General features: G+C 49.7%; 1 protein-coding gene across 7 annotated transcripts in view; it reads right to left on the reverse strand.

Annotated features, from left to right (window-relative positions):
* Erg (ETS transcription factor ERG) overlaps positions 1-15,555 on the reverse strand; it is a 100,508-nt gene that overhangs the window by 38,898 nt on the left and 46,055 nt on the right. For all 7 annotated transcript variants that reach the window (XM_076549286.1, XM_006981361.4, XM_076549284.1 and 4 more), the window contains exon 2: positions 10,396-10,613. In XM_076549286.1, the coding sequence (XP_076405401.1) occupies positions 10,396-10,613 (218 nt within the window). The remainder of the gene's footprint in view (positions 1-10,395; positions 10,614-15,555) is intronic.

A 15,555-nucleotide genomic window follows, 5' to 3' on the forward strand; every position in this document is an offset into this window, starting at 1 on the left:
ATGCTCCACAGAGATGATGGATGGATGTACGTAAGCATGAAAGAAAGGCAGAGCCGAAAGTTTCAGGCCAACAGAGCTGAGTGGGAATAAACCCGACTCAGGTCATCGGCCCATGAAGAGATGGTCGAGGACCAGGACAGACAACGGGCTGCTGGGAAAGCCACTGACCAGATTTTTAAGACCGAGCGGCATACAGCCCAAGAAGAAAGTCTCTTTCAGTAGTTTCCATACATACCCCCCTCTTTTTTTTTTAAAGAAGAATTAATAACCCTGGAAAAACCTACTGAGAAATATAAAATGAGGTCTTTTGAAAGTCTTCAAAAAACAAAATAAACTTGGCATCTGCAATCTATTTTCTCACATGGTGTCTACTTACAGCTTATTCCATCATGGAATAAGCCCGCAATAAATGGCAGAGCTGTGACCACTAGCCTGGTAAGTGTGGCTGCTGTCCACGCTGTGTTACCTGTCACCACCCTTGTGAATGTGAATGGCCCTCATTTATCCAGGGATGTCACCCGGTACAAACCCAAGCTCTCCGGCCACCTTCAGCCTGGGGTTCACCCTCCCTTTAGAACAGCTGGAGGGGGCACTGGGTCCTGTGCAAGGTCAGCCAAGGTGGAACCTGGGAAACTTGAGGCATCTTTTTGTGTGGGGGGGTACAGCCGCCCCGCCCAATCTGTCAGATACCTGGCTGTCCTTCACCTAGCTCGCTCTCACTCCGCCGCACAGAAAGGTAACCCTCTACAGCTTTATTCTTTGTCCTGCACTGGGACATTCCTAGTTGTACTTTCAAATGTCCTTGCTGCTACGGCAGGGTTCTCCTTCCCAGAGACAAAGCCAAGAGCCACAGGGATAAGGGCGCACTCCCCAGCAAGCAGGGGCTGGGCACCCCGCCTTACTCCTCCACCCACAAATGTGCTGGAGCCTTCTCCAGCATGCACTGCCTCGGGTGCAGGGAGACATCAGTGTCCCTGTCCTCGGGGGCCACACCAGAGTGGCTAAGGCCCCTTCACTTTACATCCCATGATGATGCTTCGCATGCTAGGGCTGGGGTGCTGGCTCAGTCAGTAAAGTTCCTGCCTTACAAGGATGAGGATGTGAGCTCGATCCTCAGAACCAAGTGAAAAATCAGCACAGGAGAGGTGGAGACAAGGGGTCCCGGACTCCAGTCGTCAGCCAGCCAAGCTTCCTGGGTTCCTCCAGGCCAGAGAGAGACCCTGTCTCAGGTAACAAAACAAGGTGAGTGGGGCCTGAGGCATGGTGGCCAAGGTTATCTTCTGGCTTCCACATGCATTTACACACAAGGGTACACACACACATGCACAAATACACACACACACACACACACACACACACACACACACACACACATACACACACACGTTAATAAAGATTCATGGAGCTGTCCTAAGAGACAAGGATCATTTCCATGAGTGGACTACCCCCACCCCACACAGGGCTGGCTTAGAGACGAGTTCTCCAGGCCTGGGTCCCATTGGAGTATAACTCAATCGAACCTCCCCAAAGCCCCTGCCTAGTGTTAATCAGCCAAACCACCCGACCCAGGTCTCACAGTGTGAATGGAAGCAACTCCCCACAAAAGGTATTTTTAGGACCCCAGACAAGGAGCGGATTGTCTGGCCAGCTCCGGGGTAATTGGTGGGTCTGTTTTATTTCTGAATCAGACGCAGTGGAAAAGCTGCTTCAGACCCCACGGCCCAGGCGGCAGGTGGGGCTCGGCATGATTCATGTGCAACTCCAGGCTCAAACTGAAACCATGCATGTTTGTCTTCACAGCTGCCTGTTATTTTTACTCCGGCTAAATATTCTCTTACACCTGGAATCTCTGCCTCTTCCCAGCAACCCTGTTCCTCCCCCTTTCCGAAGCAGTCGAAGGCAAAATTAATTAAACGCTAACTCGACAACAGTTAGTTCTTTGTCTCCCAAAAGGGGCTTGACATTTCCCCGGAGAAGTTTAATTATTTAAATACATGCTTCTATTTATAGCCAAAAATGGCTATCAGAAAGACAGTACTTCATTGGGTCTCGAAAACTAGAGAGAAATTCAAAATTTGTGGAGGGATTGCTATTTGGGATTAGAGTATTCTATAGAATATGATGTCTATAGTTCTATCATGAAGATCTATACAATATCTCAGCTATGTGTGAGTTTCTTTAGCTTTATTTGAAATACATTTTTCAGAGAGAAATCACTGAGTCATCATTCTGGGGCTGTGAGGGGTTGTGTGTATGTGATGTATGCATTGTGTGTGTATGTGTGTATTCATGTGTATGTGTGTGGTGTATGTGTGTGTATGTGTATATTAATGTGTATATATGTGGTGTATGTACTATGTGTGTATGTGTATATTCATGTGTATGTGTGTGGTGTATGTAGTGTGTATGCATGTGTTTGATAATGTGTGTACATGTGCGTTGTATGTATTATGTGTGTATTCATGTGTATGTGTGTGGTGTATGTAGTGTATATGTGTTTGATACTGTGTGTACATGTGTGTGCATGCCTGTGGAAGCCAGAGGTTGATGTCAGATGTCACTCCTCAGTCTATTCCCAGGTTGTGTTTTAAGACGGGGTCTATCACTGGGACTGACAGCTTACCAATTAGGCTAGGCTAGCTTGCCAAGGAGACCCAGGGGGATCTACCTGTCTCTGCCCCGACCCGAGGGTAAGATTAGAGGTGAGGTGCTACGCTACCAGCTTTCACATGGACGCTAGGATCCAAACTCAGGTCCTCACAGAAAGCACATTACTGGGCCACTTCCCCGTCCCCAAGCTTTGGATTTTTATGTTTCAAAACATGTAAATTCTGATAAACTGAAATGACTTCACTTTCAAGACAGAAAATGCCAAAGCAGAGGCCCTTCTCTCCAGCAGCAGCCCTTCATCAACCCTAGGAAGGATCAAGGCCCTGTGTCCCTTCGTTTACAAAATAGTCTGCATGTCTGGCCCCTATGGGAGTAAAGATGGCAGGACCCCGGGGAGAAGGGAGGAAGGGAAGCGAGACAGCAAACAGCAGCGCCCGCCTGTGTCCCTTCCTCACCTTGCCCTCGTACACCGATGCCTCGCTTTTCCAGCACGGTGAGCCAACCTTCACCAAGACAGGGGGGCCACACAAGTAACAGGAGCCACTGCCAACAGGCCTCTTTGTGGCAGTGGCTACCTATAATCCCAGGGCTTGTGGGGCAGAGACAAGGGATCCCCCGGGTCGGGTAGACAGCTAGACGAGCTAGTAGAAAAGCTCCAGGTTCAGTGAGACATCCAGCCTTCGCAGTAAGTTGTCTGATCAACCTCTGGTGCTCACAGACTGCAAACAGGCATTCATATCCAGCAGCAGAGAGATGGAGAGAGAGAGATGGAGAGAGAGAGAGAGAAGAGAGAGAGAGAGAGAGAGAGAGAGAGAGAGAGAGAGAGAGAGAGAGAGAGAGAGAGAGAGAGAGAGGAGACAGAGAGACAAGAGAAACAGAAGGACACAGAGAGACAAAGAGACAGAGACATAGAGATAGACAGAGAAACAGAGACAGATGGAGATATAGAGAGATAGGCAGAGACAGAGAGACAGAGAACAAAGAGTTTGTTCCTCAGCCATGCAAGGATGCAGCAGGAAGCTACCCTCAGTGAACAGGAAACAGGTGCTCACCAGACACCAAATCCACCAGTGCCCTGGTGCTGGGTTTCTCAATCTCTCGAAATATGAGGAATACACTTCTGTTGTTTATAAGCTACCCAGTCTTGGGTATTTTTGTTACAGAAACCCAAGCTGACTAAGACACTCACCATGGCTGTTAGGAAAAACCACTCATTTGAGAGTCTCCAAGGCCTGTGCCAGCCACAGCCTGGAGGGCAGCTGAGCTTAATTAGGAGGTAACTTGCTTGCCAATTCAAGTCAGAACCCCAAGGCAGAAAGGAGCAAATGCAATTAGTCCAGGGAATGTCACTGACCCCCAAATAATGCCTAAGGCTCCCCAAGTACAAGGAAACATCTGTATCGCAAACCCAAGCGAGAAAAAAAAAAAGTGGGAAAAGAAGCCTGTGAACTGCTTCAAATATTTAACACGAGTTAGCTGCACATAGAGAGTTCTTGGCATTAAAAACCTGTGTTAGGAGTTGTTTGTAGCAAGGCACCACTTCTAACACAGTGACACGCAGAAACTGTGAAGACTGAGCCCCTGAAACACAACCTTTAAAGTTTTATTTCTAGTGCGGCGGATATTCACCGAGGGCCGCTGTAGAGGGTCCACCGCTAAGACTCGGAGGTGCGGTTCCCACGGGAGACACAAAGGTGAACGGAGGTGAAATGGCGGCGCTGACCTGCTCAAGCGGATGCCACTGCGTTACCATTCCCCGCAGGAGACCCGCTGTCCCCGCCAGCCAAGAGAATGTCCGGCTAAGTGGGGAGGCCGGAGGGAATGACCACGGACCTGGGTCTGAGGACAAAACACCTATGGCGGGTGGGCTGGAGCTGGCTATATAACCTTCAGAAATCCCAAGAACTTCAGCAGGGAAAACAAACAGACAGATGAGTCTCACTATAGCTTCCCCATCTTGTAGTCCCACTAAGGAAATTGGATATCCTCTATCGTAAAATACTGTCTAAACAGTAACTGCCTTACAGAAATGTTGACCAATGGTGGCTTTCTCCAGCCCTCCCTCCTGGCCCCTAGAGCAGACCTCACCCTTACCTCAACCATCGCAGGGTCCTAGGCATTCTCTGCGTTTAGATTACCTGCTGCCGATCTCTGGAGACATTTTTGTTGTTGCTGTTTTTTCGAGACAGGGTTTCTCTGTGTAGTTTGGTCCCTGTCCTGGATCTCGCTCTGTAGACCAGGCTAGCCTCAAACTCACAGAGATCCACCTGCCTCTGCCTCCCAGTGCTGGGATTAAAGGTGTGCGCCACCACCCCCGGCCTGGAGATATTTTTTTTTTGTCTTGTTAATCACTCATTTGAGGCCTGGTCTTATATAGACCAGGTGACTCTCAAACACTCCACTTAGCTAAGGCTGACCTTGAACTCCTAATCCGCCTGCCTCTCTGCCTCTGAGAGTCCTGGGATTATAGGTGGGAACCACTTTGCCTATCTTACGCAAATCTGGGTGTGACACCCAGGGCTGTGAATGGGAGACAAGCACGCTACCCTCTACACCATCCCCCTTGGGGGGGAGGAGCGACATCCCCCTTGACAGACTGTATGTTCCGCGCAGCCCCATCTTTACGGCAGTGAGCAGAAACAATATTACTGAAGACCTACAACCTGCTGCTGGGGAGTCTGGGTCTCCTTTACACACTGTGAGCAGGCGGAGTCAGGCCATGGTGGGAGGGGGTGGTGCCTGCCACCCTGTGACACCAACATCCCTTGGCCTCTATTGCCCCAAACCTAGGGAATCCTCATTACACACACACACACACACACACACGCACACGCACACGCACACGCACACGCACACGCACACGCACACACACACACACACACACACACACACACACACTATCTTTCAGACATTGCCAGCCTCCACCTGTAGGCAACACTCCCTTGGGCTGGGACCCATTGGTGGACTGGGTGAAGGTTTACAGAACCAATGGAGGCAGGAGAGCCCACCATTTTACCTGGTCTGTGTGGGAGCCGAGCCACAGAGTGAAAGCTGTCCCTGAAGATCAGCCTGGGCTGTGAGCCCAAGGTGTTTGCTTTCTAGCTCTGGTTTGCCCACCGTGTGCTTGATTTATAACCTCTACCCTGTCCCTGACTCCTTCCTTCCTCACACTGCTCACCCCAGGAGCAGGGCACTCAGCTCCTTTTCCAGGGCATGCACATCCCCTAGCCCCTCTCCTTGCCCTCGTCACTCTGCTGCTCTGCAGAGCCCCAGGACGACACGCCCCGGTGCCTTGCAAGAGCACCCAGCCCTCGGCCTCAGCCCCGGAGCCAGCAAGACCCTCGGAGTCTGAGGAAACTCGAAGCCCTCCTTCACCGGCAAGCTTGCTCCGCAGTGAAGCCAAGGTCCTTCTCTGCTAACCCACCTCCGGTCCCTCCCCTGGTCACTACAGTCAAGTGGACAGCCTTCTCGTGGTTTCAGGCTAATCACAGGGCCTTCGCAGGACATCCCCTTAACTTAGGATGCTCTCCCACTGTTTGCCTGCGAGATCTTCTCTGCTGTTGGGTGTGTAATCAGATGTCACTTTGTAAGGTGATCCTGTTGAGCCACCTTGTCTGGAACTGCCTTCCTTTTCTCCCAGCTCGTTGTGTATTTTAAGGAGTATTTTAATGAGTCAGCGGATCAAATGGCTGCCTCCCTCCCTAACACACCCAACAGCCAAGGCCCTTATTGCTGCAGCCTTAGAATACTGACTGCGCATAGTAGGTGCTTAGCAAACTCAGTGGGATGAATTGATTCTGTAAATAACCATTATGTCTGAGATCAAAGGGCCAATCAAGTGACCCGATGCCCTTCCTATGACCTTCATCACACTCCACGGGGCACACTGTTAAAGTGGTTCCTCACCGGGCAGGAGACACAGCTCAGTTGGTAGCACACTGGCCTATCATGTGTGAGGTGCGAAGTCCAGTTCCCAGCACGACATAAATCGGGTCTGCTGGTACTTCCCTGTAATCCCAGCCATTTCGAAGGTGGGGGCAGAGGAACCAAGAGTTCAAGGTGATCCCTAGCCATGATGCACCACGCTTAAGGTTAGCCTTCGGATACAGGAGACCCTGTATCAGTTTAAAAAAGAAAACTCTAAAATACATCTTGCTATCTGACCACAGGCTGGAGTGAGGCAGGTCCCATGTGATTTCCCAGGTTACACCAAGAGCCAAGGCCCAGGGAACTCCATCTCTTACCTCCCAGACCCCACGAGGCACAGGATCCTCACGGTGAGTTAAGAGAGATGTGTGGATGGGTGGACAGACCTCCAAAGCACAGCCCCCTCTATCTGCCGCTCACGGGCTCAGATAACGGGTTGTTTGCCCCAAAGTGGTGCTTCTCCGTCACCAGGACACGCTGCAGTGTTCCTCACAGCCATGCAGATTTAGCCCACATCTCTGCAGACTCCAGAGCACAGAGGAGCTCTTGTCCCCAGGTCCTGGCTCAGGACCTCAGTTTGAGAAGCACCACCCCAGGGAGACCCTCATCTGACAGAATCAATGAGTTCTTGGCTCCGAGAAGTTTGGGGACAGGCCTGGGAGCCCAGTTTATGACATGCCAGTAGCTGTGGGACCACAGGCAGGCCACTAAGAATTGCCATCAAGGAAATGTGGTATCTACACACATGGAATATTTTTCAGCCATAAAAAGAGCAAACTCATCTAGTTCACGGATAAAGAAGAGAATGGTCTCAGAAAGACGAATTTCATGGTTTTTGTCATTTATGGTTCTTAACAGATTTTTTTTTAACTGATACATGAAATCACATATGAATACAGGACATCAAAGTGTAAGGACCACTGTCTAGATTGATGAAAGAGTGGGGAGGGCCAAGCAAAGAGATGAGGCGGTCTCTGAGGTATTTGTTCAATGTATGGTACGGATTTCTATGGATATTTAAAATAAAAGAAGAACTGCCACAGTGAGCGGCCAGCAAAGGCATTACTACCCAAGACAGCTGTTTGAACCGGCTGCCTGGGCCAGGGAGCCCAGGGCTGGGAGACAGCCCGCGGGGCAGAGCCCTCCACCTGGCAGTGGAGGCCGTTGGTATGGCCACGCCTTCGGGAACACTAGCTCTGGCCCGCGTGGCCAGCCTACAGTGAGCCACGGATACCCCACTGCAAACGGAGTTGTGGGAGGCTGGCACCTGGGAGAGGCTGGTGCCCCTGGGGGCCCTTTGTGTACATCGTGCTGGTGGCTGGTTTCAGCTTTGTACCCTGCCAGCCTCTGATTGTGGGAACCCCAGGGTATTTCCTGTGAGGGAGGTCTGAGTGAAGAAAGGGGAGAGACAAGATTACCACCGAACCCTGAAGCTGGGAGGTGACCAGTGTCTACAGGACAACTTGAAATTAGCTTCTGTCTGCGAGAATCCTGCATGGCCCAGCCAGACCCACAAGGACTTCCCTGCTGTCTCCTGCGGCGGCAGCGGCGGCGGCTCCCTCCTCTCTGCTGTCCCTTCCTTATGTTTTATAAAAACAAACCGAATGGCAACAATGCTCACCCTGTCCCTGTGTTTTATTTCAGGAGCTTGTAAGCGCGGTGGGCCTGAAGCTCGGCAGTATTCCACCACCACGCCGTCCCTCTCTCCTTTCTCCTTCCCTCCCTCCCCCTTCTTCCTCCTCTGCGGGCTCCTCTGCAGTGATGGGTAGACAGAGAACGCCACAGCCAAGAGTTCTGCCCCGTGTGGACAGAAGTGGCCTGGCTCTGGCAAGCACAAGGCTGTACAATGCACTTGTCTCATGAAGCCACGTAAAGAGCAGCAGAGCCCATGCAGGTCCTAGGCCAGATACCACAGCCAGAGCCCAGTGTCTGAACTTGGCCTCCAAAGGCATATCACTTCAGGAAGACCTATCAGGGTAAGCCCAGGTCGGAGACAGTCAGGAGAAGCCACTGGCCTGGGGACAAGGAGATGGGCCAAGTCTTTGGCAGACCTGAAGGGAATCAACACAGCCAATCACCGAGTCTCCTCCTGTCACCTGTCCGCAGGTGAGCCACGCCCAGCCCTCAGCTTCCAAGTACTGAGGCCCTCAGCCGATGAAGGACGCCTCCCACCCCTGTCTCCACCGCTGCACTTCTCGGTGTAGTGGCACGATCCCACCCTCTCAGTCCTTACAAGGCAGAAGCAGGAAGATTCTGAGTTCAAAGCCAGCTTGGGTTATGTAGTGGGACTCTGCCTCAAAAAAGCTACAAACGGAAAGCAAGCAAGCAAACAAACACCCATGGGGATAAAAGGCAGTGGCCACCTTCTCAGAGTGCGGGCCAGCTCCACACCACCCACCTCCCCATGCCGCCCCAGCGGCCATGACGCCAACAGCTCCTTGGAAGCTCCATGATTGACACCTGTGCTAACACCACACTAGCAGCTGACGCAATGGTTTCCAGCACTTAGGAAACACAACACTTTAAACATACTTAGCACTGAGACATACGTGTAACAAAGAGACCCTCTCACGGCTGCAGGGCGGAAAGGGTTCTGGGTGTTGAGCCCAGCACTGCTGGTTGCGTTCCAAATTCTGAGTCTTTCTAAGCTGCATGTCTGGGCTAGCCAGCCAACAGCCTGCTCAGCGGTTTCCTCATCCATCAGATGAGGAATCCTAGTGCTGATTAGAGGATCAGTGACCTACTGGAGATAAAGGGGCTTTGTGTTCTCGAAACACAAGGAAATGGGAACTGTTCTTAGGACCTTGTGTATAATGGAGATCGTAGGGGATTTAAAAGAAATCATCCTGTCTTTGTCTCTGGGTTTTACATTCATTCCCCTGGGTATATATAGCATAGCATAATGGAAATTAATGCTACCCACCTCTGTCTCTCTGTCTGTCTGTCTCTCTCTTTCAGGGTGGGGGTGCTACAACACATATTAAAGAATTCTTACAGCTTTTTTGAGACCGGTCTTCTTGTAGTTTGACACTGTTTATACGTCAGGCTAGCTGGGCCTCCCGCTTCCCACACGTCTTCCGTGTCTGCCTCCCATCTTGTTGCAAGGGCACTGCTGCTATTACAGACGTATGCTGCTATCCATAGCTGTGTGTAGGTGCAGGGGATTCGAACTCAAGTCCTTGTGCTCATGTGGCAAATACTCCATCCACTGAGCAATCTCCCTATCCCTTCCTGCTACCTTTCAAACTTCTGGGTCATGAAAGGCTTTGGATTGCTAGGGAAGGTCTGATAAAACACTCTGAGCGCCAGCCACATTTCCACGACAAAATTCAAGAAGCAGCAACCATGTGAGACTTGAGCCGCTTAAGCTGAGATAAAAAGCATCATGCGCTAAAGTATGTGGAAAGGGACCGGCAACCAGGGGGACAGCGGGCTAAGGCTGAGTGTGCATCCATGGGGCAGGACCCACTGGACAGATGCTACGCTGGCTGGTCACTAGCTGACCCTGTGTCTCCACAGAATCACAAGACAGCAGTCTTCCAGGCAATAAAACCCCAGAAATGAACTCCGCCATATGTGAGCAAGCCCCCTCCCCCTCCCTCCCTCCCAGCCCTCACACCTGGGACACAGAATTGAGCAGCGGGTCTTCAAAGGCAGTTCTTGGTAAATGCACTACCGGTTTGCAGCCTCTGTCCTCAGCCCCAACCACTGGAGAGTACGTTTCCTAGAAGTGCCCCTGTGTTTCCAGTTAGTGGCCTGACTCTCTGGGAGCCCTTGAAGCAGAGCAGAGAAGCTACACCACGTTTCAGCAGACGGGAAACATCAAGGTTTGGAAGAGGAAAGGCCGGCATTGCTTACCTGGAACCATTCACCTGGCTAGGGTTGCATTCCATCTTGATGGTGACCCTGGCTGGGGGTTGAGACAGCCAGTCCTGCTGAGGGACTCGAGGACTCATCTTGGATGTCTGGCCATAGTCACTGGAAGAGGATGCAGTCATCTCGGTCTTAGCCAGGTGTGGCGTTCCGTAGGCACACTCAAATAGTGACTGGTCCTCACTCACAACTGATAAGGCCTCCTGGATGATGAAGAAACAGAAAAGGAGATTCAGGACATGATTCCCAACGGACATGGTGTCTCAGAGCCATTTCCAACATTTGGGGGACCACATTTTATATGGTTTCAAAGGCCTGCCTTTCTACTTTGTACTGAAGAACGCGAAAACAAGGTACCTCTGTTTCCTTCACTGCACACTGTGAAAGTTGGAGCTGCCCAGCCTAGAAGTGCTTAGCCGCAGGTCTCAAGCACCCTAGCCTGGACTGTGCAGGGGCAGACAGTGCCCACTTTAATCTCAACACGGGGAAGTTGAATTTCAAAGGTCTTAGAAGACATCCAATTGCATCTGTCATTATTTGACAAATGCAATCTATAATTCAGGCAGACAGGTCGCAGAATGGTCATGAAGATTAAAAAAAGAACTGTGAAGGCTGACACCTAGGCATCTGGTGGGACCCCCATGCCCCAGGAGACTCAGAGAGAGAGGTCCTCCCAAGAGTGAAGGGACACGCAACACCAAAGGACAGCCAGACAAAGACGCGGCTTTTTCCACTCTGTGTTATTAGCCGAATAGGGTTTCAAACAACGCTTCCATGATGGTGAACATCTGGATGGTAAATGAAGCAAAAAAATAAAAAGCTGGGAATTACCCAGATGCCTCCAAATACCGGGATGTTTGAAAGACCTGGATCAGCAAAGAGCTAGCTCACACTTGCTCACTCTCTGTCCTCTGATATTTTCATTCTTTTTGTGAGAAAAAAATAGAAACTTGTCCCAATGGGGACATTTTTCTGGGCTTCAGCAAGGGGTGAGCCTATTGTTGTGTTTAGAGTCTATGAGCAAATCAGTGAAGGCAGATTTGACTTAGAAATTTCAGCTGCTTGAAAAATACGTTGTATAGCTACTACATGCTGCAATTAAGAAACAATCTGATTTTCTAGAACAAGAGAAAAGTCCCTCCTTGAGACAACTCATCAACTCATAACTATGTCTGTTTCCATCCCTAGGTCTGCCATCAGCCGTGTGTGTGTGTGTGTGTGTGTGTGTGTGTGTGTGTGTGTGTGTGTGTGTGTGTGCACTCACATCTGTGCATACTCATGTATAGGTCATGTTGATGGAAGGTATCTTTCTAAATTGTTCATCTTATTTTTTGAGGCAGGAACTCTTCCTGAACCTTGAGCTAGTTAGCTTTATTTCTTAGTGAGTGAGCACCCTGAGTGCCCCTGTCTCTGCCTCCCAATGCAGGGACTACAAGTGTGTGGTGCACACCATCATTCCTGGGTTTTACGTGGGCATTGGGAACCTAATTCAGGTCTTCATATGTCTATGAAAAGCATTTTGGCCACTTATCCATATCCCTAGCCCTGGATAATTTTTTTTTTAAATTGAACTTAGGACCCATTGAGGAGGTGGGGGAAAAGCCCTAGAAACCTTTCTCATCATGACCCAGAACCATGAGAGCTGAGCTAACTGTGAGTGCGCTGGCCAAGGCAAGCCAGGGAGTTTGCGAAGGTGCAGCAGACCTGTGCCACCATCTGTTTCACCAGGAAATATGCTCACACTGGCACTCTGTTCTCACTCCTCAGGTGGACCTTAAAGTGAGTCAAACTGCTCACCAGCAGCAGCAGAATTTTTCACAGCACCTGTTGAAGTCCTTCCCCCCACCCCCCACCCCGACATACCAGAACCACAACTTTTCATGAAGCAATCCCCTGCACTCTTGCCCCTTCCAAGGGCATTTTACCACCCCCCTCTCATTCCCCCGAGGACCAGGTGTCTCTCTCTTTCCCACATGCACAGGCTTCTTTGGTTGACTGTGCTGAGTCAATGCCTAAGAAGCAGGTGAAGGAATTCTCTGCCCACCTCTCAATGGAGTAGCAGGTATCTGTGCATACAGAAAGCCCAGCCTTGGCTTCAGCCTGTGACAGCTCTGCCACACTTCAGCGAAGAGCGTAGCTAGAGTTTAAACAGGAACTGAACCATGAGTTGTGTCTGCCAGAAAGCCAGAGACAGGCACAAGGTAGGGTGGACACCTTAACTATGCAACACATTCATATCCACACAGGTCATGAAGTTGCAGTCCCAGAAAATGGGGTTTTCAGTGGCATCCTGAATGTCAGAGAGTATGAATCATAGAGCAATCTTTCCTGGTCTCATTGGATGTATGAGTTAAGGACTTTAATCTCAGAGTTGTGGGGGTCTAATAGGTCCCCCAAAGTCCAATAAAGTCCAACAGACCTACTAAACCTGGGGTATTATACCTTCAACTTATTTTTCTGGGCAGGTCCCCCTTCCTATGGTCTCAGAATAGAAGACAAGGCTGGCGGCTGCTCCTGCTCCTTCTCGGGCATGTGGACTCAAGCAAGGCTCGTGGAGAATAACACACTGTGTAATGTTAGCTTTGGCTCTTTGATGAGAAGACACACGAATAAATATGTGATTTATTATCAGAAACTGGCAAAAACAGGTTACATGGGGGGCTGACAAAATGTGAGGTTGTGTTTTAAAAATTAGAAGTCTTGAATAGCAACAAAAATAAAGTAACTTAAAAATCTTATTCTCAGGATAAAGTAAGATATTCTTGTAAACAAAGCCATTGGGGAAATAAATGTGGCGCAGGGTTGGTGGGGGAGGGACTGAAATAACCCAGCTAAAATGAGGCCTAAATGTGTGTGTGCTTGGGAAGGAGTCTCTCACATCTGGCAAAGTGTAATTTCACACATGGTTTTCTAAAGAAAGAAATCAAAGTTAATTGAGATCGATTAAAGTGGGGAAAGCCTTAAAATTCTAGCGATAAGAAGGGCGCACGTCCTTTCTTCCTCTCGGAACATTCTTCTCAAAGTCAGAGCTGCATGAAAATGAGGAAGGCGGTGTGATCCAAACACTCATCGGTTGTGGTTGCTTTGTTCACGAGAGAAAAAAGACTCTAAAAGGGCTGACTGGAGCTTTGGGATAAACGCTTCAAAACAGGTAAAATGTGGACTCCATCCTAAACACAAGTCCAAAAGTGCCCCCCAAATGACACTCACACACACATACAGTCTTACACCCACACATCCTACACACAGACACCCACGTGCACACCACACACACACCACAGGGAGATTCTGAGGCCTGTGTCATTGAACTTAGCTGCTGGATGAAAAGCCAGCCACAGACCCAAACATTACTTTGTTCCCAGTTCAACTAACTGCACACACAGGCCTCACCATTCCCATTTCAAGTCGGAATGATAAAAACAAAGCCCAAGCATCCAGCAGCCTCTCTGCCTGCAGTCCCAGCACTTCAAGAGAAGGAGGGCACCGAGCTTGATGGGACTCCAGAAAGGAGAACCGAGTGGGACCCAGGAGCACGGGAGGTCCCTAGCCTCCAGCCCTGGGGAAACTTTCTGACCTTAGCTTGTCCCTGCTTCCTGGCTGCCCTCCTCTGTAGCTGGCCATCTTGCCTGCTACTGCCCTGACTGCCTACCTGCCCAGAGGTCTGTCTGCAGAGGCCTAAGATAACATGGCTACAGTTATTTCTCTGCAACCTTCAGCCCAGGGCTTGGGAGAGGCTGGGGTTGCTTTTTAACTCAAAATTCAAGACCAGTCAAAATCTGGCAGAAATGTAGCCTAATAATTTAATATTCCCGCCTCTGCATTGCTATAAAAAGGCCTGCACTTTATATCACTGTGTGCCAGTGTGCGGGGGTGTTCACTCTGTCGCTCCAGGAAAGTTGGGGTAGTCTGATGTGGCTAGTGGCTGCCTCCCAAGGCCATTTTTTATGACCTTAAAAGCAGCACATAAGTTCTAACTAAACTGCCCCCAGGGGGGAAAAAAGGGTCCTGCTGTGCTGACACACCAATGAGTGTTTATTTCTCATTTGAGTACTGACAATATCAGCAGCAGGACCATCTTCATCTGGTCCTGATCCTGTGATAGCAATCAAGGAACAGTTCAGAAAAGGGAAAGATCAGCTAGATTATGTTTTATACTGAAGTATCAAAATGAACATATATGTTCAAGAAACTGAATCTGGATACTAAAAAAATCTTCTAAAATAGTCCCATTTAAAAAACATAAATGAGAACTTGACACTTCACATGTTTACTGACATTTCCAGTAAAAGACTTCAGAGTGATGTGGAGAGAGTGTGGGTAAACGATCCCTGTGCAAGGATGGAGACCTGTGTGTGGATCCTCAAAACCCACAAACAGCCAGGTGTGGTGGCACACATCCATCACCCCAGCGCTGGGCATGTGGAGATAGATACAGCATCTGGGGCTTGCTGACCGGTGATGCAATTAAAGAAGACTCTACACTGACCTCTGACCTCCACATGCCACACACACACACACACAGAGAGAGAGAGAGAGAGAGAGAGAGAGAGAGAGAGAGAGAGAGAGAGAGAGAGAGAGAGAGAGAGAGAGAAACAGATTTCATGAACCCCAGTGCTGCTAGACTCATTTCACTGAAAGCTGGACAGTCAGGGTCTCAGCCCCAATTTGTTTCTGATTTGTGATCCTCACGGCCCATGAAAATACTCCATTGTTCATGCAGAGAATTCACCACATTTAAGTTTCCTTGAGAATCTGCGAATGATGAAGTGCTGACAGGCAGAAAATCTTACAGAATAATCAGCTCTCTGTCATAGGAGTGCGGAGGGCAGTGGGGAAATGACCATCCATGCTTTCTGAACACCAGAAGACAGCCAGCAGATTCCAAAATCAGCGTCCTCGAGGATTATGGGAAATCATGATTTGATAATCAAGCCTACCTAGCCCAGGCAGCCATCAATCCTCAGGAAGCAAGTCTCACCCTCACCCATCACAGCCTGACTGTGCAACCTCTCATCCCATAATATTCCAATACAGCCTATTCCTTAAATTCCTCTCACACAAACTGAGCAGCCTCCTCCTGCCACTGCCAGTGAAGGATCATCATTTGACCATGTTCACAGACACCTGATCCATCAATGAATAAAA

This window comes from Peromyscus maniculatus, chromosome 12 (genome assembly GCF_049852395.1).
Source record: "Peromyscus maniculatus bairdii isolate BWxNUB_F1_BW_parent chromosome 12, HU_Pman_BW_mat_3.1, whole genome shotgun sequence".
Classification (NCBI taxonomy): domain Eukaryota; kingdom Metazoa; phylum Chordata; class Mammalia; order Rodentia; family Cricetidae; genus Peromyscus; species Peromyscus maniculatus.